Source organism: Perna viridis, chromosome 15 (genome assembly GCF_037379345.1).
Source record: "Perna viridis isolate PV_CMFRI_1.1 ecotype Kerala chromosome 15, ASM3737934v1, whole genome shotgun sequence".
Lineage (NCBI taxonomy): Eukaryota > Metazoa > Mollusca > Bivalvia > Mytilida > Mytilidae > Perna > Perna viridis.
The window spans coordinates 4,255,792-4,282,379 of NC_142459.1; the positions used below are offsets into that span (position 1 = coordinate 4,255,792).

General features: G+C 33.9%; 1 protein-coding gene across 6 annotated transcripts; it reads right to left on the reverse strand.

The window, feature by feature from the left end:
- LOC148596633 (protein dispatched homolog 1-like) lies at positions 1–21,336 on the reverse strand. Of its 6 annotated transcripts, XM_088564493.1 has the most exons (13): positions 21,254–21,336; positions 20,968–21,023; positions 20,260–20,334; positions 19,168–19,314; positions 17,053–18,785; positions 10,283–10,507; positions 9,918–10,043; positions 9,530–9,664; positions 8,669–8,798; positions 7,846–7,973; positions 7,376–7,453; positions 3,017–3,187; positions 1–2,010 (listed from the first exon to the last, which is right to left on the reverse strand). In XM_088564493.1, the coding sequence occupies exons 4-13, from the start codon at positions 19,304–19,306 to the stop codon at positions 1,489–1,491; spliced, it is 3,387 nt and encodes a 1,128-aa protein (XP_088420619.1). In that variant the 5' UTR covers positions 19,307–19,314; positions 20,260–20,334; positions 20,968–21,023; positions 21,254–21,336; the 3' UTR covers positions 1–1,488. The 6 variants fall into 6 exon arrangements, with proteins under 6 accessions (XP_088420619.1, XP_088420620.1, XP_088420623.1 ...); XM_088564494.1 differs by lacking the exon at positions 20,968–21,023 and having other exon boundaries at positions 21,254–21,318; XM_088564497.1 differs by lacking the exons at positions 20,260–20,334; positions 20,968–21,023 and having other exon boundaries at positions 21,254–21,313.
- Positions 21,337–26,588: the final 5,252 nt, after the last annotated feature.

Sequence of the window (26,588 nt, forward strand, 5' to 3'; positions counted from 1 at the left end):
TTTGTGTAACACCGTTTATTTTGAAGCAACAATAAAAAGAAACGAACAAAATAATTTGTTTAAATATTATGCATTGATAAAAAGTGTTAAAACATCTCAATGAATACAAAATACAATGTTCATAAACAAATATTTATCATGGACTGCTCAATGAAATAATCAGTGATAGTCATTCATAAAAAGTACTATCTTTAACAAAAAAAGATAGCCGACGCAGTCAAATTTTATCTTTTGCTTATAATTTTCTACATTTCATTCAGGAAAAAGCACATGGCACGCAATGTCAATTTTCGATAGCTTTTTTTGAACGCCACTAAGTTATCAGTATTTGGCCAATCGAGAAATACAATCGTGATCAGGTGACTTGCGTTTCCGTGGAAGTGCATCTTTAAGTTTAAAAGCGAAACTATACCGACTGCGTCGGAAAAAGGAGAAATCTTGACAAGAAAAACATTTCTTTCTACTGAAACCATTGCAATTAAATGAAAGATAAGTGAATAGTGTTTTGAACTAATACGTAATGTGTACTAAAATAAAATGTACACTTTAGTATACCATCCCATTAAAGATTATAAGACCACAGTAATATAAATAATGTTCACAGCACTTGTTACTGTATCGTCAACATAATATGATTGTCTCACTAACATTTTGATGAGCAAAATGCAAGATACCATTCTGTGTAATAATCAGGTAATAAGTGGCATATCATCTTTTTTCTAAATTTGGTCTTTTTTGTCTCAAATAAATTCATTGGAAAAAATTATCAATTATGTATTTCAACAAAATTTGACCTATCATTTCAACAAAATTTGACCAATCACTTATCTTAAAAATGCAAAGTTCTCCGGACACTTTGAAGGTTATTTCTGACGATAATCCATTACTTGGGTAAGGCAATAAAATATCTGAGTTTTTATTTCTTTATGTGATGCACCTTTTACACATTTTTCCTGATTCTTAGACAGAGAAGTTGTTTAAAAATAGATCTTGGATCCATACTTTTCTGCTACTGAAATTACTATTTACTATTTCTCCTACAATGAACAAAATAGTTGCACCATTTTGATGGGCACACATAAAGCCATAGCAATGATAAATTAGCACATTAAATTAATTTGATCAAAGCAGTTCATTTTTATACAGAAAAAACGTCAATTTTCAGATTGTTATAAATACATATAATAATTGGGATTGTCTCGTATTGGACTAGAAAGTGAGTTTTGTTTTCGCGATGTCAAGAAAATTCTCGCTTCAGTAATTTAAATTTACCAGTTTTTCATTTTCTATGAAAAACAATCAAAAAATATTTTAAAAGTGTCTTAATATTTCTTCATTATCACGTTCAACACAAAATATAAACTCCTGTTGGCGGACTCCACGATATAAACTGTCCATCAATAAAAACTGACCATCTGTAATCATGCAACACAAACCATGGTATATAAAGATTGTTAGAAGTATTAACAGTAACCGTAGTGATATCCACTAAACAGGGTTGGTATTGCCATTTACCTTAATTCTTGTTATGTGTGGGGGCACTTGTGTCTGTAAAAGTTGGTTCTGAGACCCAACAGTGGTTATAGAAGGAACCGAGTCTGATACATGTAAAGAATTACCAGAGTCTTCATTTTTATCTGTCTCCTTCTTTCTACACCTATCTCGACACTTTCTATATAACGTCTTCAGACAGCCGGTGTTGTTCTGTGGACCAATGAGTCCCATGAGGAGCGTAAACAACCCAAGGGAGAAAAACAATGAAAATCCTATTGTACAAAACAGAAATATACCAAACTGCATGAAGAACTGCACTAAAGCACCGAACATGAATAGTGAAGCACCCAACGTTGTACATGCACCTGAGAACACTGACGTGGCCATCTCCTCCAACATGTCACGTGTTCTATTAAGTCTGTCTTTATGGTGAGATAGATGGTATCCCTCCGCCAGATGTACTACGTAATCCACAGATAATCCTACTAACATTGTCATGTTCAATGATACCAATAACTACAAACAATAAAAAAGATGTGATAAAACAAAATATTTAGGTACCAATCTGTGTAAGAAACAGGCAATGGGAGACATATAATTTTTCTCATATTGATATTTTTGCCGCGAATATCTTCAATACTTCCAGTTAACAACCAAAAAGCTATTTAAATTTATCCTAAAGCATCTGTGACGTAGATATTTTTACTAGTTATATAGGGAAAAAGTCCGGGAAATTTTTCCCGTCATTTATCCATATGGCATTTCAACAAAATTTGACCAATCAATATCTTAAAACGGCAAACTTTACAAACACTTTGATGGTTATTTCTGGAGGTGATAAGCTATAAATACTTGGAGAATGCAATAAAATCTCAGTTTTTTTCCTGTGTCACACCATATAAACATTTTGCCTGATTCTTAGACAAAGAAATACTTAAATCTAGTTTCTCAGTTTTCAATATGAATTCATACAATTTAATAAAACTCTTTTTTTCACATGCATATATTTTTCTGGAATTTGTTTATATATCGAATGATGTAGTTGGGACATAATGAACAAAGTTTTCCAATCCTAGAAATTACGCTTTAATTACACTGGTGAAATACTTGCACATACTTGTCATCCGCCCAACAGAATTACACCTTAACTTACACCAACTTTCTGTCCGCCTTACGGATTCACACAATAACACTGATATTTCTTACACCAAGTTTACATCCTTACGAAATCACACCTAAATGACACAATGTAGTACTTACACCAAGTTACATACGGCTAACGGTTTCACACCTTTAGAAATGACACAGGTTTTACATAAGTTAACATCCGGCTAACGGATTCATAACTAAATGGCACTGGTAATACTTACACCAACTTTCCATTAGACTAAAGGAATCGCGACTAAATGACCCAGGTTATACTTACGCCAAGTTTCCATCCGGCTAAGGGATAACAACTAATGTCACAGGTTATACTTACGCCGAATTTCCATTCTGTGAACAAAACACAGGTAATACTTACACCAAGTTTCCATCCGGCTAAAGGAATAACACCTATAACGCATACGGTTGTACAACATATTGATAAAGTTGCAAAGAATCCAATGATGATGTTCATGGTTGTTAGTGTAAGGATGGGGAAAGCAAGACAAACTCCTATGACAATCCCCATTATAGCGTTGTCGGCAAGAGTCTGAAATATATACAAACTTCTATGACAATATCCCTTATAACGTTGTCAGTAAGATTCTCATTGACTTACGTTCGAATATCAGCTTAAATGTGATCAAAACTGCCAATACAATACAAAATACAAAAGTGCGCCAATACGGGATTCAGGCGCGTAGCTTAAGCCAAATTGAAGTGTAGGCAAAATTACGGCAGGGGGTCCAGGGGGGAGAAGCCTCCCCCCACCCCCGAAGCTCCGCGGAGAGATAGCGTTTTAGAGCATCATTTATGCCTCTCCTGGATGTATTTTATCCCCCCAAAAAAATTTGGCAAAGTTAAGTGCAGGCAAAAGCTTTTTTGCCTAACGGCAGCTACGCGTCTGGGATTAAGCCGTCCAACACGGGATTTAGCCATTCAATACGTCCTATTGGCTTGGTTGCATAGGCATAGGCCGATATGACGTGTTGGACTAGTAAGTCAACAAAGGTATAATTACGAAAGGTTTTCCATAAGGGATGAGTTATTGGACCTCGACTATGGAATATGAAAACCCCATTTGCAGGTGCTGAAGGGATGTTGCCACAGATGAAAAGAAAGTCGACAATACGGAATGGAAAGTCATCGCGTTTGTCGTATAGTTTGGCCAATAGTTTTCCCTTACCATCGATCTTCAAGTGTAGGTCAAGATATGAGGCTGATTTCATAGTGTCTGTAGATATCCTTTATCTCAAGTTCTTTAGAAGATGTGACGTATAAAATCCCCGTTTGTTTCACTATTATTATTACTATTATTACACATTATCTTATTATACAATTACTCTAAGCGCTTTACAAGTTAAAAACATATGAAATACATTCACAATATATAAATAAAGTCAAACCTGTATTCTGGGGAATACTCAAAGTGACCTTTATAGAGAGGTGACCTTTGTAATGACGTTACAAATTGTGATGTAGAAAGACTTTGATGTCAGCATATAATCCCATATTCATTGTTCTACTTCTGATTGTCATAATATTACATGTATTTATCGTGAATTTTCAGAGGTAGATTCATGTATTTAAAATTATTTTCATTCAAAATATCATTCAGATAAAAATATATAACAATAAAAAAGCAAAGAATTTCATTTCCCGTTTTATGTTGTTTTCACCGTCTACGTTATATTCAATGTCCACTATAATTTCTGCTTTTCTTTTGGCAATTTTAGTAATTTGTTGTTTTCCGACATTAATTTCCTTTACAACGGCACGGGCACCTTTTCCACTCTTTAATTTTTTAAATGCCTCAATTCTTTCCATTTTCTGAGACATTTCGTCGCAACTCAATAATTAAAACTGAAGACTGACGTTTTTACGACCAATGAGTAAATTTCACACCTTTACTATCGAATCTTTACTTTTGTTTTCATTGCAATACCGATTTAATCCCTTCGGCAACCTAATTATTGATGATAGGGGGTTTTTACGGTCTTGACTATCCTTACGGATCTCGCGCGACCGCCCCTCACGGGAATTCTTTTAGTAATGCCAGTTAGTAGTAGAAGGTAGCGGAGCCCAGCCTGTTCGGGATACCTGACCGAAGAACTCAGTCACAGTATGTCCTACTAGCGGCTGGGCTGTTGTGTTGACGCTCTGGCCTACTCCCAGACCCCACATGGGTCCGAGAGCGTTTCCCCACTCTAACTATTTTGGACTACGTCAACGTGTAGAGTGACCTAATTATTTATATTTACATGTTCTGAATGTAATTAAATCACGTGACACGGTACTGTTATCGGGTCAAGTGATTAACCGGATGCTTACAAAATGGCCGGTATAAAAAGTCAGAAAGACGATTTCGGCCGAAAAATAGGTGACCGTTGGGCGCGTTAAGGAGGTGACCGCTGGATTTGAGTTAAAATAAATAGAGAAACAAGTTGGGCGGGTTTTGAAATGACCGTTAAGTGAAGGTGACCGTTGATTTGGGGTGACCGGTAGAGCAGGTTTGACTGTATACAAAATTGAAAAGTATATATAACAATTTTGAGCACAATTGCATAGATAAAATTAATAAGAGGATACACATTAAAAATAATCAAATAAAAAACCACAATGAATAAAATCAATACTTCAGTCCAAAAATAAAGTAAAAATTTTAAACTGAATAGAATATTACCAACTTGTCATGTTGAACATTACGTTAATTTTTGCAGAGAAATTTTAAATGACTGAAAACAGTGAAAGAGTAATCAAGGGAACCAAGGTTACAGCGGTAATCAAAAGAATGTAATCCAGGGACAAAGACCAGACATGGAAAACAGACACACACAACAAAGAACATAAAGTAACTAAAATCATACATACAAAGTAACACAAGTAAATGAGCAACTCGGACTCTACTAAAAACTGGGAGCATGGACTAGGTGCACCGGTGGGGTAAGCATCCTCTGCTTCTCTAGAAACACCCGCCGAGTTGCTCATAAAAAGTCAAGTCCGGGGTAGACAAACGAGGAAAGGCAAACTATGAACCGTTGAATAAATCAGTTTTCATGGTGCTGATGGATACATCATAACGATCCACGAGTTCACGATGACGACCATAAAACTTCTGTAGTGATGACTTCAATCTTGTAACAACATAACCCTGTTCCAGAAGCCTACATGTTAGACTTCTAGCGCGATATAAAAAGTCTGCGTAGTTTCGGCAAGCTCTGGCATAACTTATGAGTGATATGAACACTCCATACGCAGGAGCCGAAGGAACGTTGCCACAGACGAAAGGAAAGTTGACAATTCTGAATGAAAAGTCATCACGTTTGTCGTAAAGTTTGGTCAATAGTTTTCCTTTACCATCGATTTCTAAGTGCAGGTCAAGATATGAGGCTGATTTCACAGTGTCTGTAGTATCCTTTATCTCAAGTTCTTTTGGGTAGATGCGATGTATCAAAGCCCCGAAATTAGGATTGTTTAAAGATAATACGTCATCTATATAGCGGAAACTGAAATTGAAGGATCCAGCCAAACGAAATTAGATTTATATTTGACAAAAAGAAGGCATGCATAATATATGAATTAATTAATTCAAAAGTAAGGCAAAATAAAAGCTTAAATTAAAGGCTTAAACAACATAAATATTAATGCCCAAAATCTATACAATAAAAATATTAAGATATCACTTAGATATGATAAATAAAAATCTTTAGATTAGGAAAGTTAAAAAAAAAACCTCCAGCGATTTTACATAGTGACAACTGAGATCAAAGGATCTGGCTCAACGATGTTCTTTCCTTTGGATCAGATCAGCCATAAAGTTAGCCTCATAAGAGTGAAGGTCAGCGAGTAAATGAACAATTTGTTCTCAATGGAATGTTCAACCGTTTGTTAAAAAAGGCGTCCACCATACTGGACAAATATGTTGTCGGTCATAAATTCTAGCATTTTGAAAATATCTTCTTTCTTATATTTGGAAGATGATTTGGAATCGTTTTGACAAAGTGTGAGGAATTTCTACCAAGTGCTACATATCTGTATCTAAGTGTACCGTCTCTTAGAGTAACAACGATATATATTGTTTTTTAGTCGGGATTTTAACTAATATGGGGAATAGAAATATAAAGAGTTTTTTTGGAAATCACATGATTCTCATGCCTGGCATGTAATGTACGCGTTTAGCTGTAAAATCTTAGAGAAATCCTGTATCACAAATGTAGTGCGGATGTGAACGACCTATGCGTAACTAAAATAAAAGATAATTTTACGCTTTACATCTATTCGCTAATAACTTAAAAGTTGGCTTCCATGATGACCTGTTTAACTGAATGTTAAATATTTCAATATGTATGTAGATTAACGTTACGGTTTATCTATCTGCACCATGAAAACTGATTTGTTCAACATGTCATATTTTTTCTTTCCTCTTTCGTTTACCCTGGACTTGACTTTTTATGAGCAACTCGACGGGTGTTTCTAGAAAAGCAGAGAACGCTTACCCTGCCGGTGCACCTGGTCCATGCTCCCAGGTTTTAGTGGAGTCCGAGTTGCTCATTTACTTTTGTTGCTTGTATTGATTATTTTAGTTACTTTATGTTCTTTGCTATGTTTGTCTGTCTTCCATGTCTGGTCTTCGTCCTTGGATTACATTCATCTGATTTCCGCTAGAATATTGGTTCCCTTGATTACTCTTTTTAAGTATGCATGTTTACAAATTCTAAAAAGCTCCAATAAGTCTTACTTTTTGAACATAAAACCAGTGCCAAGTTTGTCGTGTCAGTTGAAAACCGTTTTTCAGACCTGCTGGCATATTGGAAGTCTGGAAATATGAATAAAATACATTTGTTACAGAGAAAAAGAAGCAAATTGATAAGAAAAGGACGATAAATAATGAATATAAAAAATGGAATTATGGAAAAAATTTGGGGTACCACAGGTCTACTACCTTATAAACAAACACCACACCGATCTGCAATGGTAGAAAATTGTTTTTTTGTTGGCATGTCCTACTTTAATTTAAAAAAAATTCGAGGGATTTAAAAAATCTTTTTAGACACAATCCCTTCGGTTTTCTGTTATTCTCATATTTGTCGTATCAGCGTCATATTTAACCTTAAGTTTGGTATGTTCTAGGGAACTGTTTACTGACGACTTGATTGAAAATGAGCAACACATCATTTATTATACAGTCATAATACAGACGTGTCCTACCTCTGTATCAATGAAGTTTTCCCAATCCTCAACCAATGGTATTCCCTCAGCATACCCTGTTGTTCTCCTGTTGATAGTTGTATTCACTTCTACCGCAATGTACTTCAGTTTTGTTCCATAAAAAATGGCTGAGGAGGAAATGAAATGACTATATGATCAATTCTAATATGACGTCTTCATACCGTCAAACAGTATATGTCGGTACACCCCACCTTTAACACCTGTGCACTGTCTCTTTTCTTTCGCTGTCGCTTCGAGAGAAAACACTTATTCAAAAACGTTTACGCGATGATTTAACGGCTGAGAGGTTATCTAATTGAAATCAATTACATAAATACACACGATTACTTAAATATACAAATTCAATCCAACTTCCATAGGGGGGGGGGGTAAATGGAACAGCAGTTATTTTGGCTACGCCTAGGGAAATTTTTGTCACAAAATCACTGTATTTGTCATATTAGAAAAGAAATAAGTCCTTCCGGAAGTAGATTTGTACTCATTTTAACATGGGTTTGGCATTTATATTCTAATTTACCACCTCGCTGTCGCTCGGTGTTAAATTATCGAATACAAATGCCGTACCCATGTTAAAATGAGTACAAATCTACCCCCTCCACGATTTTATTTCTTAAATAATACTAATCCTTTCATTACAGTAACGAAGAAATTGCATACAACCGGACGATCTATACAAGTTTCAAACGGCTGCATTAAAACCTTGTCATCTAAATACTGCTTAATATGTTCCAAAAAGGACAAAAACGTCACAAAATATACTAGTAACACAAAAATAAGCTTGATAAAGTTCTTTGGGACTTACTAGAGTCTGATACTAGCTGTTTGGTAAATCCACCGGTATCTTTATATTCTCCTATGAGTGGATCAAAATATCCAAAGTCAGATGTGTGAGTCTTTTGAAATTCATTGTACAGCCAGTAACCAATAGGAATCTAAGTTATAAATAGATACATTTTAAGGGGCTTATGGTTTGAATGTTAATTTCACGATCGACATGGCCTTTTACCTGAATCGAGAAAATAAATTTTGTAATGTACAAAGTACACGTCATCCTCCCAAGTCAGGGTTTTGAGTCCACCCTCGCTCCCTAAAACCCTGACATCACTCATTCATATTTAGCGTGTATCGTCCAGCCAATTCCGATTGGTTGCTTCTCCAGGTGAGAAGCACCAATGAAAATCGATTTAACATAAAATGTCTCTGGAAAGGTAAACAATAATACGAGGTAATGGACGATCCGATATAGTAACTGGAAGTTGTATGATGTCACAAATGATGCAATATGAGCAAAAATGATAACTGTAGATTCTGTTTAGAGTCTTTACTGAAACAAATGACGTTATGTGTAGCCACTTTGTAAGTTATATTGAAGAGTTTCTATTAGGAGTGATTTGATTGGATTTTGGATCCGGGTTAAGTTACTCACTAGATGGCACTGGACGATACCCGCTAAATATGAATGAGTGATGTCAGGGGTTTGAGGGAGCGAGGGTGGACTCAAAACTCTGACTTGGGAGGATGAGTTCAGGTGAAATGCATACTAATCAAGTTTTCTATTGAATTTCTATTTGAAATTACTTAAATCTCTTGTTTTCACGTGAAACTAAATTCATATGAGTTACATGTATATACGGTAAAAGATGAGATGTGTGTACATACATACCGCCAGATAATCGGTAAACGATGTGGTAAAAGATGAGGTGTCATAATGTGATGTAAGTGCGTTCATAAAAGACATGGCTTTGGTATAGTTCCAGGGTAATGACAAGTCTCCAACTCCAACTGAAGCAGACTTTGACTAAAACAGATTTAAGATGAGATTTAAGATGAAAGTAATTTAAAATATAACAAAATCAGTACAGAATATCATTTCTAGATTAATATTTCCCATGCTAGACCATTAGCTATTGCATTGTGAACGCGTTGTAAATATTTTATATTGTTACATGAGAAAATATTCCTATGGGTAGTTTATATCGATCAAATAAATTCTTCATTGTTCGAGCAGTAAATCTTGAGTGCTATGTTTAATGCAAGCAGAATACAAGTACCTGTAGAAATGTATTCAGATTTGTCGCAAAACAGGCGACCTCGGGTTGTCCTGTAACTGCGTCTGTCCTCACTCTATATTTGGATATTTCAGCGGCAGTAAAGTTCTCAACTCTTGTACAAAAATCCTTAAAACACATCAGAACAATACAATAAGAGGTCTAACATAATTGTTACGTATACATGTCGTTAAGTTTTGTTTTATTATGGAGTAATTTTAATTACATTTAGATCGCCTTTCGACTTTTCATCATTTAACTAATTATGAAATGTAATAATGTTGCGACTTGATTATAATTCTAAAAACAAAGAATGCTTGTTGATTTGTTACATGATTCTGTAAGAGCCATTACATTCTACCACTTACTAAGAATGCTTGTTGATTTGCTACAGGATTCGGATCAAAGCCTTGGTCGTAAACATTAGAACCTCTACATTCAATGGAGGAGAAATGACAGCTACTTCTGTCTTTTTCTTTCAGTCCCCAGATGATGTGGACCTTGACCAGGCTATCATCAGTAGTCTGTAACATCGTATAGTCTTGGGCTTTAGTAGCCTTTGAGTAGTAATGGCTGTCTTTCAATAGTTGCAGCTGTAAAACAATTTAGAGACTGACCATTTAGAAATTAGGAAGTTCTTGTGATATGGATGGTACTTGATAAATTTTATCCCACTGATTTTTTTGTTCCAATATAATGATAATATCATATGTATGTCCAATAGTACAAAGATTTTTATCGACAATAGTTTTCTCGGAAAATTAGTAAGTTCCCCAAGAAAGCAACCAAATTTTGCACAAAATGGAAGATTTATCTCCCTTTTTCAATGAATGTCAGTGCTTTCTACACAATTTATTTCTCTTTAACCGGTGCAGTTAATAAAAAAACCAACATTCAACTTTGAAAAAGAGTGCTTTTTGTGATATGAAATAGGCGAAAAATTTTCTCCAAACAAAATTGGTCATGTGTCATCCACTGCCTGGTTTTTGCGTGGACCGTAGTTGTAGTCCGTCTAAGCTTGGGACGTAACTATATGAGTGCTGTTGAAATGCTTTAAAGTATATACATTAAAAATGGTTTCAAATAATATTTTGTCTTGTGGTAAAAGTATTTTTTTTTCTTTTAAAGAGAGTCATCTATGATTTGCCAAAAGATTCTTTTTTCTGTCATATTTTTTTAGATTTATTTCATAAAACAAATCTAAAAAAATATGATAGAAAAAGAAGCTTTCATGCGAAAAATTAACTTCAATACCATAGGTATAATAAAATTGCTTATGTCACCTTACACCAAAAATAGCCTTTTCCGGAATCAAATTTAATTTTGCATCTGCTCATATTACATAATATCATACTATACACCAATGCAAACAGACTGCGTTAGTGTAATTTCAGCCAATGTTTCCCTAAAAGATTTTGATTTCGATTTCATTATCACTTAGCAACCAATCGAACAGTAAATTAAATATATGTGAAATATTTTCCGCTCTTCTACGTCATGTGTCAGCTCGGAAGCTCGCTAATATTGAAATACAATACTTAAGTATCAGTCTCTATAAAAATCAGACAGAGGGTGATTCATGCATGTCAAGAACCCACCAAATTCACTTTTTATCGTTCAGAAACAGCTATAGACCACATTACCAGTATTAGTTTTTCATTCGGGTGTTGCGCCTTTGAGAAAAAAAATCTATATAGAATGTACATGAAATTATCACTTTGCAAGAGTTATCGTTCTTGATTTGGTTGTATTTGGTTGATTTTAATGGGAGATTGAAGTGTGGTTTTCTATATAGAATGTACATTAAATTAGCACTTTGCAAGAGTTATCGTTCTTGATTTGGTTTAATTTGGTTGATTTTAATGGGAGATTGAAGTGTGGTTTTCTCAAAGGTGTACTTTTATAAAAGTGTTCTAAATAAAGAAAGGACTACTGTCACATAAAAATATAGCATGAGTAGACCGAAAAAGCATCATTCCGTGGGTTTTTCTTCAGGATGGATCACCTTCCCAGTGTCTGAATTTTATATGGACTGGTACTTAAGAATTTAAACCGCTCTGAATTCAGCATGTCACATAGCCTTACTAAGGTACTTAAATCGATGACGTAATCATAATCAATACACCAAACACAAGGTGACAATGTAGAACTCGACTTGGGACATATTCTTTTGTTTTTTTGTTTCACTGTTCAGTGCCCATCTATATTGGAAAGATTGATTGATTGTTGGGGTTTAACGCCCGATATGCTCTAGATGGCCAGCAGGGAAAGTAATATAGTTCTAAACGGTGTAGCCATGCAACTGATGTTTTACTCAAATTTCAAATATTTTATTGTCGTGTAAACATAATGATGTTTGTGACAAACAAAAGCCAAAATTAATCACAAATCATACAATAATGACAAATGCAACTATGAGACTATCTAAAGTAGAACATGATGTTATGCTTTTTTCTACCCTCAGTTCTAATGACTGTTTCAAAAAGGATCCGATAAATTTCAAATGTTCCTTTGAGGAGGGATTAAGTAGTTTAGATAAAGTCATATCTTCAAATTTCCAATTTAAATCTTTCAGAAGTTTATGTCTTAAGTTTTCATATGAATTACATTGTATTAGGAAGTGTTCTTCAGTTTCAGTAACATTGCAATGCCTACATAGTCGGTTTTCCCTAGGATTTTTAAAATATCCCCTCTCTATTTCAAGATTGTGTTCGCTTAATCGTAATTTTGTAAAACATTTTCTTATGTAGAAGTCATGAAAGTTTAAATAAAATTCTTTATCAAGGCTTAATTTTATATTTTTATATAGTGAAAGTTTGCTATTTTCATCATAGCTTTTTAATTTAATTACCATAAGTAATCTATATTTCTCTTCTACAGATCTTTTTATATGAATCTTTACAAGATTGACGTCTTCAAGGTTTTTACAGTTTTCAATTTCTTGCAAGATATTATCTTCTTTAAATGTGTTTTTTATGTATGTATACCAGGAGTAAGTTCCCGAACTGTCTAAGGATTTTGTCAATAGAAAGGCTTCTTTCAGGAGAGGATTAATGTTTTCAGTGTGGAGTCTTGCAAAATATACAAGAGACTGAGACAGAATAAAATGATCAGTAGGTAGACAACCTAGTTCGGCTCTTGTCGCAATATTTGATGCAGACTTTTTTATGCCTAATATAAATTTACAAAAATTCAAATGAACTTTTACAAAAGTCGACAGGATTTCCATTCCCCCCCCTCTATTGATGGCCCTATGTAGGGCTAAGTACCCATCAATAAATGAAACTTCTGATTGTACGTTAGGATAGGGCGTACAAGTTTATCAAAGATATTGTTTGATACTTCCATAGGGAGGTTTCCAAGACTAGCAGTTCTAGCTTTTAAAGAGAATAAAACTTTTCTTCCTTTTCTCGCTAGATCTTCTAGACTGAAGTAAGTTCCCGTTATTCTTTAACAGGGATCCTATAAATTTATATTCAGTTACATTCTGTAATGTGTTGCCAAAATAACTAATAAAGGACTCATATTTCTTTAAGCTATTATGTTAGATGACCATACGTTTTGTTTTTCAGGCGCGTAGCTGAGGCCAAATTGAAGTGTAGGCAAAATTACGGCAATGGGTCTGGGCCGCTTAAGGCCTCCAGCAGGTCCAGGGCGGAGCCCTGGTAGGGAGTCCAGGGGGCAAAGCCCCCCCTCCCCGAAGCTCCGCTGAGATAGCGTTTTAGAGCATCATTTATGCCTCTCCTGGATGTATTCTATCTAAAAAAAAAATTGGCAAAATTAAGTGCAGGCAAAAGCTTTTTTGCCTAACGACAGCTACGCGCCTGTTTTCTCTATATTAAGTGTGAGTTTCCAGTTATCACAGAAAAGACTAAGTTTATTCATACTTTGTTGAAGACCTTTGCTCTCTGATAGTATTATAAGGTCATCTGCAAATAACAGGGACCCGACATTAGAGTCGACTAGTTTGGGTGGTACAGAACTATCGCCTGATGCCACCATTTCTAAGTCGTTTATAAAAAATATTAAAAAGAGTGGGACTCATTGAATCCCCTTGTTTTATTCCTCTAAACGTTTCAAAGAAAGGAGAGTGACAGTTACCATGCTTCAATGCTGTTTCTGTTTTAGTATATTGATTTTGAATAACTTAGATCCAATACCTAATTTACCTAGTTTATATAATTAGTCACACTGAATCAAAAGCTTTCTCCAAGTCTACAGACATACAACTTTTTTTTTTTATTTTTAGGAATATATTTATTTATAATTGACTTTATAATGAATAGGCTGTCAGAGGTTCTATGATTTTCTCTGAAACCTAATTGTGTTTTAGAATATTTATCCTTAATCAGGATTTTGAGTCTCTTATTGAGAACTGAAGAAACATCTTTGAAATGCAACTCATAAGTGATATCCCTCTATAGTTTGAGAGATCTTATTTCCAGACTTATAAAGTAGAGTTAAATGGGATATGTTCCAACCTAGTGGGTAAATTCCAGTTTTCAATATTAGATTAAATAATTTTGCTATAGTGACACTATTACTATGTTTAATTATTACTATTATTTCATTTATGATGCCATCAGGCCAACATGGTTTTTTTTATTTGTTCAAGACTTGTTTAATCTCGTTGATGGAAATTAGTCCATCAGTATCTGCATTTTATAAGGAAGACTTTGAATCATATCTTTTAATTTATCATTAATTTCATTTTCAAATTCTATATTTTCATCTGAACACCTCTCTTGATCTTGAATAAGTTCAGTCAGATTATTTATTTCACTAATCACCTCCTCCATACCATCATGTTGATCTCCCTCTTTGTCTTCTAAAGATCTAAAACTCTGCAGGGTTGTTCTCAATAGAATTTGATAATTTTTCTAAATTTATTTATTTGTTTTTTTTTTTATATTTTTCATTTTTTCGAAAGGATTTTAGATGAAAGAATTCTAAAACTGCTATTAAAAGGGTCATTCCTTATCTGGCTACATATCCAATTAATTTTTTTTGTTCATATATAGAATAATCAGACCATTTTTGTTTTGTTAACTTCTTTTTTGGTTTACTAGAGAATCGAAGTAAAACAAATATTTCAGGTCTTTTAGGCCGGATTTCTTTAAACAAAAAACAAGATGGCTTCTCAGGACGGAGATGCTTCAACTAATTAGAGACGATTAAAGGCGTGAAACGGTATTATCTGATTTATTCCATTCATTTCCGACATCAAAATCAAATTTGAAAGAACATGGTTATCAGTAGCACCTTTTTACTTCGAATATTGAAATTGACAACCATGTTGCGTTGTCGTCATAATGCCTTGCAAATGGCGGCCTTCAATTACATAATTATCATAATTTATATGAATTAATAAAGACACTTTAAATCAAACACGCTGTTGTACAATTTTATACTCTAAACTAGCCAAATGTTTAAAAGGTGGAACTTCATGTTTAATGACAAAAATAGAATGTTTATTTAAGCGGAACTGTTTCGTGCCAGATGTATTTTCCGCACATTTTAAATGTACCATTTTATTATACTCTAAACTAGCCAAATGCTTAAAAGGTGGGACTTCGTGTTTACTGTCAAAAGGTAGAATGTTTATTTCAGTGGAGCTGTTTTGTGCCAGATGCATTTTCCGTATATAAGAGATCTATTACAATGATGATCTCAATGCTTCAGTGAATATCCTAGGTTTCCATAACACAATGACATTCTTAAAAACATCTCCCGTTGCATTTCCTAAACGGAGAATGGTCGTACAATTTTTAGTACTTTATAGCATCAGATTGCAGATTTCTAATTAGAATGTCCAGAACTACGTGATGAAGTAAATGCTGCAGAAAAAAACATAGGGGTGGTCACACTTATATAGACATATAATTGATAGGGTCCTGTCACTGTATTATAATTCAGGTTGCAGACGACATTTTGTCCTCTTAGTGTCGTTTATGAATATTACAGTACATTATATGTCCTTCAACTGATTCCTGTCTGTGGAAATAAGACGGTTTTTTCCCTACGGTATATAGATGTATATGTACGTAAATAAACGGACACTCGTGAAACTTTTATACGAGTTACAGTGATTATTATCAACCATATTTAACGCCAGTCATTAGTTCACTAATCTCTTATCTGATTGTGGTTAAATGTCACTTTTATTCCACATAAAAGAAACTGCATTATCAATAACAAATAATAAAACTTAGGAAATGTCAACTTGGATTCGGAAGTGCGGCAACAATATCTTAAAATCTAAAAAGTGTTGAAATTTTCAAATAACCTTGTGTCATTTTTTTAAAGACTGGTAATAAATGCAGTTGAATATACGAAATGTTAAATGCTGGTGCATGCATATAATTGATTATACCCGGTACAAGCCGTCCTTTGTTCTCCTTCGTATGCAGGGGGCATTATCGCCTAAGGGGGCATGCAATACACATATACAGAATCTTGACATTCATGTTTTATAACTACACTATTGTATTTATCCCCCATATATACGTTAGATCATGTATAATTATCAGTGATGAAGCTGATTTGTGAGGCAGAACTTCATACTAGACCATAGTTTACATCTAAGGTCTACATACTGGTGATTTATGTGTTAAATTGTGTCAAATCAATATCTAGTAAGAGTTTCTGGAAAGCCTTTAAGAGTGAGTCAATGCAAAAACCGGGCAGTGGGTGGCACATGACAAATTTTATTTTTCAAATAAAATTCACCCATTTCACATCACAAATGCAGCCTTTCTTAAAGTTAAAGTTGGTTTTTTATGAACTTTAATGATAAAAGAGAAATGACTTAAATAGAAAGCATTGCAATTCATTGAAGAAAGGGAGATAACTCTTTTAGTTTGAGCAAAATTTTGTTGCTTTGTTCGGAAACTTTAAACTCATTTTCTGAGCCATTCATTGTCTATTTAATAAATCTTTATACTATTTAACATACATATATGAACATTTAAAATTACCAAAAAAACTCAGTGGGATAAAACTTATCCTGTGCTACCCATATCATAGTATCTGCCTGATTTTTAAATGGACAGCCTTTTAACACACCATCTGGCATTAACCAAATGACCACCTCAACTACTAGCGTTTTTAACTAAAGGCTAAACTTAATAGTACTTACATTTTCATTGTCAGGTTCCAGTGTGGACGCAAAGTAACCAAATACACAGACAGTTACTATAAATATTGGTAGTAGAACTATCCTTGTCCACTTTGATGTGATAAAACGGAAATATTTATCTCTAAAGAACACCACTAGAAGTTTTGGTGCCTTTGACTTTTTTGGTTTGTAAGGTGAATTAAGTTTTTCTTTTACTGTCATATGAGATTCGCTGTTGCTTTCATCAGTTTTTGAACTTTTTCTTTGATTAATGTCGGATAAACTGCCATTTCTTGACAAAGATTTTATTTTGATTGGATCCAGTCTGTTTGATGGACGTATAAAATCATCTTTTAATATATTATTGGGATCTTTAGAATTGGGTGGACGAACAGTGTCTTCTGGGGCTACCTTTGTTAACGAGTTGGACCGTTCGAGACTATCCTTGTCCGATTTCCTCTTACATCTACAACACGGCCATGCCCAATCCTCAAACTTCAGATGGTATATCATAACTACGTTCGGGAAAAATATAATGACAGATAAATAGTTATAACAAACGAGAATGGTGGCGAATGCACCGAAAGCTTTGGTTGCCAACAGAGGGGATATCGCACTGGTACAAAACGCCACAGCTGTCGTTATTGATGTGATTAACATGCTTTTACTAGCTTTAGTATAGGCATCGTTCATTCTGTGTCCGAGACTTGGGTATTCAGAAAAACCCGTAAGTCGCCAGGAGTCATAGAACACAAACAAATCGTCGGCACCTATACCCAAAATAATGAAGATTGCCAACACGTGAAAGAATCCAATGTACTCAAATCCGATAATACATCTGTAGATCAAGTTTGTCGCTGCAAAGCTTGTCAAAATACTGAGGAGGGCAAATCCCGAGATGAACAAGGAACGAGTGTGAAATATCATAAAACAAAAAATGAACATCATACTTCCGATAGCAAACATAACATCTTTCATGGCTTGGTTAATTATATCAAAGAACATGAGATTAGTTGACATGAAGTAAAGATCAAACTGATCTATGTCATCCATAAAATCCGAAAGCCTGGGCTTCATATAATCCCCGAGCCATGTCCGTACGGTTGCTTGCCAGTCGTCTGTGTTACATTTAGACGAACCTGATAAGGAACAACCTATGGGTATTTCAGTACGAGTTATTGAGAATGAGACTGACGTTGGAGTTATTGTAAACGTCTTGGGTAAAAAGTATTCAAAGTCTACCTTGGTATTATTATTTGTGTAGGCTTCGTATATAACGGCAGCAATGTTGCTATAGGTTGGATCGTTAAATATTGCATTAACAGATGAATAGGTTCCATCAAAGTAGCGAATGAGAGATCTGGGTTTCTTACACACTAGGGAAACATTGTTTGTTTGACAGTAGGACGAGCTGTATCCCTCTACAGCTGTCAGTGAATTCTCAATACTCTCAATCAACTGTAAATTAGGTTTTGTTATAATATTTCCTCCTTCAGCATCGAAATAGAGTGCTATACTAGAGTAAGAATAGGACAGTCCACGTTCATAGGTCGGATATCCGGAATCAATCAATGTCCGGGTCACTTTGTCGTTGTATATATTTTTATCACGATAAGCATAATCCCTCAGTCTGTATGGGATGTTGTATAATTCCATTGGTAACTGTTCGAAGTTTGTCGGAAACAAATCGTAGTTAGCACCAACTAAAATTACTGTAACCATAGCAGGAAACAACTGTATCATCAACGTTACAACTGAAAAACATTTTAAAAAATGTCACATGAATTGAAGTCTCTTTGGAAAGCACATCAGAAAAATTGAAAAATCAAATTAAGTTTACATCGGGTTTAAGTTTAAAGTGAAATTATAACTACTACATGTAAAAAACCATGTTATAATGACAATCATCTCAAACTATGCATAAAGACTAACCCTTCAAACCATGTATGAATAGTTACATCCAAATTTTACAAAGATTTGTTTTTCACCTTTATAACAAATTCTCATTTGCACCGTTTTCTCTTGTGATAAAATTTACCATGTGCCAACCATATCATAAGATCAGCCTGATTTTTTACATGGACAGCCTCTTAATCATAAAATAATTGTTTCCTAATTCAAACAATAGGTACTTACAGAACACCATGTAGGGGTGTGTTGCTATCAACCTGCAGTAGAAAAATGGCTTCCGGTTCCTTCGTTCCTCTTGAAGTTTATGTGCTTCTTTATTCTGCTCTGTGTCTGACCCAAATGCTTGTTCATTTTTTTCTACCATCTCTACTTCTGAGGGAAAATGTAAGAAAACATTACAGTGATTCAGCAGACTTATTTTTCACAATACCAAACTTCTATTGACGTTAGTAGCGCCTTTAACAGTACACGTCATGTGAATATCATTAATTAGACACTAACATGCCTGACTATGTTGATTATTAAACTTCACAGTTCGATCATCTAATTCTATTTGGATTAGTACATGCGTATTGGGCAGTATTGTTACCAGTAATATTGTATATTGCACGAACTTACAAATTCAAATATAAGGTCTATATCTAAAATCATCAATACTCACTAACTCTTTTATTTATGCTAATATTTCGTCTAAAATACCTTAATTTTTGTATCAGGCGCGGATTCAGGCGGGCCGAACCCGGCGCTTACCCCCCTAAATTGAGAGAAAATATTTTTAGTGGGATGAAATCTTCATTTTTCAACATTTTTGCCTCCCCAAAATGGTCCGAGTTGCCTCGCTCCGCTTGGCATTTGATTCTATTAGTCTGAAATCCTAGATCTGCCCCGGATATATAGTTTGATGCTACAATATGATAATTTATTGCACGTTCACTATGCTTGCTTTCTATGGAAATATAACAGTGCTTTACTATAAACAAATCATTGATGAAAAAATGTTAGATACCAGAACCAGAGTGCAGACCGATCACCAAAAATATCGTGTTCCAAACAAGAACTAAATATGAGTTTCTACTCATTTAGGAAACCACCATTTTTCTTGAGGGTTATGTAGGGTCCGGCAAATTTCCATGAAGAAAAGGCAATTGGAATTTTGATAGTTTAAACAAAACAAATAAAACGCCGTTTTGCGCCACTGGACAAAGGCTGACCTATATTTTCTATAGTAGTTTCAGATTTGAAAAGCCGAATAGAAAATTTCCTTCTAGTCCCTTCCCGAATGATATTTGTTATATGTTTATAGTTAGCACGACATACCTAGTAGCTATGTGAATTGGCTCTGAATTTCCTCAAGTCAGTTTGGTTAACATACAATGTATATCCCCCAAAACACTGAAATATATGTAGCCTTTATAATAATACATACATATATATGATTAAAGTCTAGTTTGTTTTTACAAGATATTTGTCATGGATTAATTTTTTACGCCACACAAATCCTTAATATGAATTACAACATGAACTGAATGGACTTCCTACTGAATTCAACACTTTTATATGTTTGATATTAAAGTGATTTTTTTTTTAAAGCGCAGGTCACGTTTTTGTTGGTACATTTCTAAATTTAAATTGCATAACAGTGAAATCATCCGTGACATGTTCTTTGTTGTAAGGGTATTTAAAAAACACACATGTTATTAGAGAGAATTTCCGCCTGTTATTAGAGGTCATTTACTTCGGGATGTCACAGTGACGAACATTTTTTTTAAGATATAGAAATTCAGAGAACACCGAACTCGTCTTGCTACTTTCTCAACGGAGACAACAATTTTATTATCTTACAGAGACAAATCTTTTATAATTATAAAATGAGGTATTTTTGTTATCTTTAGCAACAAAATAATAATATAAATAGGTATTCAGTTTCAATATTGCACCCTCCTATCATTTAGCTACAAAATTGTGTTTTCATACGAATTGATAAAAAACCCAAATATATCTCGATAATTAAACAAACCAACTTACTCCTGTTTCGTCTCCGTTTACTTTTCTAGTATGAAAAGTTGGTACAATACAGTATCCTTCAAAATAAATACACATTGTACAAATTATTTGCAACGTGTTCATTATGATTAATTCATGTCAATAACCGTTGCTATTCGAAAAAAAACAAAACAAAACAAAAAAAACAAAAAACAAAAAAAAAAAACAGAATTTCAAGCATGCAGGTCTAGAATCGGCTAGTATAATTTTGACATTCGAAAATAAAACCTAAATTCGAGTGTACTACACACGAGTATTCATTGCTTACCTGTCAATTAGTATGAGATCTGGTGGGTAGATTGTGACAGCCATTGGTTTCTATCGCCAGAATGTGGATCGATTCCTTGTAAGTAGTGAAATTAATATGAAAATCAATAAATATCTTCAGTCAACAACTCTCTGGGTACAATGATGCAGGGTGTTTGTTATGGGTACAATAGTGCAGGGTGGTTTGTTCACGGGGGTCAATTTTGTTAAAAGTAGGTACAGGGGTGCAGCTGGGTGTCTTCCTAGAATGCCAACAATTTTTTATGTTACGGTTTATTCCTCGAATGCCAACATCCTTTGATCTACCGACAATTTATCTGTACGTTTCAATTTTGTTGGCGGATACCAAAAATTAGGTACAGGGGTGCAGCTGGGTGTCTTCCTCAAATGCCAACAATTTTTTATGTTACCTATTTTTTGAATGCCAACAAAAAAATTTCAATAGATGTTTATATTATAACAATAGGTGTTTTTGTAACAATTAAAATGATTTTATAAGTATTTAACTGTTGAGATTAATTAGTGAAGTTGGTAACGTTTTATACCTTTTTTATATGGAAAACAACCGATTTTTAAAGATGTGTAAGAATATAATAAAATTGAATTATTAAAAAGTAGTAAAAATACAATAAAATTTTAATATAATTTAAACTTTTATTCTAAGAAATGTATAAACTATACACAAAAATATCAAAGAAATTCAGAAATTTAACATCAATAAACATGATTTCAAACTCTGAACTTTATATTGATGATTTATTTCATTCTTTATTATTCTAAAGTTTAAACTAATTAATATGAATATATTTTTTTCTACTTTTCATGCCTCATGTGATTTTAAATTATAGTAATGAGTATAGTCCTTAAACCATTTACTGCAAAAACAGATCTTCTACATTGTGTTGCAATTACAAATATTTTATTTAACTGAACAAAAACCTCATACTTAGTAACTATTCTAGTACTAGTATTCATACATAAAGTAGAATGATAGATTGAAATTTTTCAAGTTATTGGACTATACAAAAATAATTCAAAAGTCTTATATTGTGCTATACATATACATGTATGATTTTGTGAAGAAACTGGAAAAAGAAAAAAGAAAAAAAATTAACAACTGGAATAAATATGAACTGAAATAAATCACTTGTAATTTACTTATCTCTTAATTAATATGAATGTTTTGATAAGCATGCACCTTTGTTGTGATAACCACTGACACCTATTCCTTGAATGCCAACAAAATTGTGCAGGTAAATTGTCGGTAGATGAAAGGATCTTGGCATTCGAGAAATAAACCTGCAGCTGGAGCTGGAAAATAACACCCCCAATTCATATATTTGTCTAGCAAGAAAATCCGTCCCATTCGTATATTTTTCAGTGCAAAATACATAAACATTCATATATTCTACCACATCAATTTGAATTGACAGAAGATAAGGGAAGACAGTAATTGAAGATTAATTGGTGATAATATGGCAGTTTGTCTTAGCAATAAATTATACATTTAAATTGTAGAAACATGACCTATTGATATAGTACAACTCAGAAATGACAACCCATTCACATAAAAAAAATAGAACATTTATGACCCAATCATATATTTCAACTCTAGAAAAACTGACCCATTCCAGCGACACGACTGTATATACTGGTATATAGGAAGTAACCCCCACCCTCGTGGGTTTGTTCTGGGTACACTAATACAGGGTGGTGTATTCTGGATATAATAGTGCAGGGTGGTGTGTCCTGGGTAAAATAATGCAGGGTGGTGTGTCCTGGGTACAATAATGCAGGGTGATGTGTTCTGGTTATAGTAACACAGGGTGGTGTACCCTGGATACGATAATGTAGGGTGGTGTGTCCTGGGTACGATAATGTAGGGTGGTGTGTCCTGGGTACAATAATGTCGGGTGGTGTGTCCTGGGTACAATAATGTTTCAACATCTCCCAATCACATATCCGAGATTGACAACTCAAATTTTCAGTGGTCAACACCTAAGAATGATTAGGTTAAGATAATATTGAGTCGAAGTTTAATCAATGCAATTATACGAGAAAAAATCATGTCTTAAACAAACAAAAACATTTATTTCTTAATTCATTATGACCATTTTACTGTTCGAAAGGATGCCAACGGTCTATTTGAAGTGGATAAAAAAAGTCCTATCACCTGATCAATACACAAAGTCATGAACTTTAAACAATGACTCTTAAACAATAACATTCTCTTTTTGTAAAGTTGCTATATTTTCTTGAATAAAAATTCCTAACGCTTATACCTAAGGAACAATCACATCTATTTTTATTGAATTCTGTCCAGTAGTTTCAAAGGAGAAAATGTTTTAAGCAATAACATTAAAAATAGCCACAAAAATAAGATGGAAAAAGGGCAGTTAGTCCAACATGGCTGAGCAGACCAACACGAACATTTGACCATAAATACATCTCGTCATGATGAAATTTTACTTTGTCAGAATTTGGTTAATCCTAACACTTTTGAAGATATATGTGAAAAACTTTCCAACTCTTTCGTTATATTTTTAGTAATGGTGGGCATGGTTTTTGATGGATCAAAATCCCCACATCAGTTCTATGCAGAACACCCTAAGAAACATTCATACCAGGTTTGGTTAAAATTGGTCCAGTGGTTTCAGAGGAGAAGATTTTTGTAAGAAAAAAACATTAAAAATAGAGAAAAAGGGCAAAAACTCCAGCATGGCTTAATAGATTTAATGGAATTTTGACTCAGATAGATATCATGCTGAACCTTTATCTCCTGTTTCAGAATTTGAACTACCGGTTTTGGAAATATTTGCAAAAAACTTGTCAGACCCCTGTGATCCATTTTTAGTAATGGCGGCCATGTTTTTTGATGTATCAGAAATTTTCAAAGTAATTCTATGCAGAACACCATAAGGAACATGCATACCAAGTTTGCTTCTAATTGGTCGAGCAGTTTCAGAGGAAAAGAGTTTTGAAAAATTGTAATCAACGACAAGGACAACGACGCCAAGTGATGGCAATAGCTGACATGTCTATAAGCTATTACAAGTAGTTTATTCATTTATTTTTAATCTGATAAAACTAATCTCTTTTAAAATATTCTTACTCATTTTTACATCTTGTATACTAATCCACTCATTTAAAAACATGCTTAAAAAATAACAACTGGTAAACCTTAAAATAAAATTCTTTACTCTCTGTATACAGGTCCATACTTCCTGTCCAGATAATTTATCTGATAATAATTTTGTTAATTGCAACTTCATGTCTGACTGACCAGCTGCTGATGTTCAGGTCATAAATCTGATCATTTTTGACCCACAATAAAACCTCACCACTGAATGCTGAGCCTTCAAGATGCTCCGCATTTATTAGTGTATACTTTCCGTAGAATGGAAGTGGCAATTTTTTTTTTTTTTTTTTTTTTTTTTTGGGGGGGGGGAGGGAGAACCAGGGGTCTATTTGGTGTAGCAAACAGTCAATTGACATTTATACCATTATTGATCAAAGAATAAATGTGTTAAAAGTGGTTTAATTTTATTATAAGCAAGGCGACACTTCCTACAATTAAAATCCCAAGAAAATCACACATGAATTGTTATTTTTCTGTTTTTAACTTACCCCTTCCACAAACTATGTCGGTTAAAAGCTATGTTCTCTTTGTTTTTAATGTGCTGAATCTAAATAAAGCTAATATAAACTGTCGTAATGTTTGACCCTTTACAAAAGATATTTGACACAGGAAACAAAATGTAAACCCTTCTTAAATGTCATAAAGTTCCCTCATAGAAATGCTTTTTCATAAGGAGCATTTGTTTTTTTAAAGAAAGTCAAATAAGATGCCTTACCAGTTTCATCCTCGCTTTGGATCCATATCCCCAAGGACACCTTCCATACCACCAAATGTGTGCCGGTACATAGTGCTACAGCTCCATTCTTTTATCCTGGCCTCCTTTTGGCTTTATAGTTAACATTGATGTCAGACCATCAAGAAATATTGAAGTTAACAAGCTTTAATTTGGTGTGATGATTATTGCAAATGTCAAATTTATCCCAAGACATTCTCATTGGCTTTTAAATGCACGCACAAAGAGAACATAGTAGTTAATTTGACAGTTTGCATGAATATTTTCAAAAAATCCTGAAAGAATGTCAACATATGAAAGAAATAATTATCATGCAATTTCTGGAAAATTATACCATCAATAAATATTCTTGATTCATTATTAGGTCAACAGTAATGCTTAAATCTGCTGTGCAAACACGCACCATAAAAAAAAGGCTTTCCTAGTAAAAGGCAAAAGAGTAATCAAGAGAACCAAGGTTATAGTGGTAAATCAAAAGAATGTAGTCCACAGACAAAGACCAGACATGGAAAACATACATACACAACAAAGAACAAAAAGTAACTAAAATCATACATACAAAGTAACAAATGCAAATGCGCAGCTCGTAAAAATATTTTCACTAGTTAAGACAGGGAGTGTATTAGTGTAATACAAAAATAAGCTTTTCAAAAAACCTTGCACACCGATATCATTTCTATAATTTGATTCCAAAATGCCAGAAGTTTGTGTTGTAGGTCCTTTGAGATTTACAAAATCATATGTAATGCTATTGAAGGAATTGAGGGTATTCACAACTTAAAGAGATAGACCTGGCGTAAAGGGACATAACTCTTAAAATCAGTGATATGTTTGTATCATTTTCAATTTCACCAAAGCCTTTCAAGCTTTCCTTAGAAACAATGAAATAAGTTCAGTAACTTTGATACTTACACGAGATTGATGTAAATTGTTAAATACAAACATTCCAATGATTTGTAGGAGTTGTGTCCCTTACTCTTGGTCTATCTCCTGAAGATAGTCCACAAAAACAAGTTTGCATTGTTGGGCAGTATATTTGGCTTTCACAATTAAAGTGACTGGCCCAACAAAGGCCTTTAAAATGGCAAAATAGAATTTGATCAAACTTCCACAATTTCTTTATCACATAATGCCACTTTGTAACACTCATTTCATATTACCATCTGGATGATTTTTGTGTGGTTTCTTGATGCAATACATTGACTTTATGTCATTGGTCAATGTGGGTGGGTTCGTATACTATTTCCCACCTCCTATGAAACCCCTATATAGAGTTTAATAAATATTTCAGAATTCGTTGGTATATAATGCCATTATGCACTTCTTATTTGGTTTCTGGGAAGTGGGTGGGGGAGGGGTAAGTATCATCAAGAAACCATAATTTGCTCACAGTTTTACAAGTATAAATTTTTTTTTTTATCAGAATATGATTGTGCCATGAAGACACACTTCTATTTATAGAAT

Excerpts from the sequence above, each read along its gene's own strand:
- LOC148596633 (XM_088564493.1), bottom strand. The coding sequence starts at position 19,306 with ATGGTAGAAAAAAATGAACAAGCATTTGGGTCAGACACAGAGCAGAAT. Across the intron at positions 10,508-17,052 it reads TGGAACCTGACAATGAAAAT|CTGCAACTATTGAAAGACAG; the intron begins GTAAGTACTATT and ends ATTGTTTTACAG. Across the intron at positions 9,665-9,917 it reads ATCTGAATACATTTCTACAG|TCAAAGTCTGCTTCAGTTGG; the intron begins GTACTTGTATTC and ends AATCTGTTTTAG.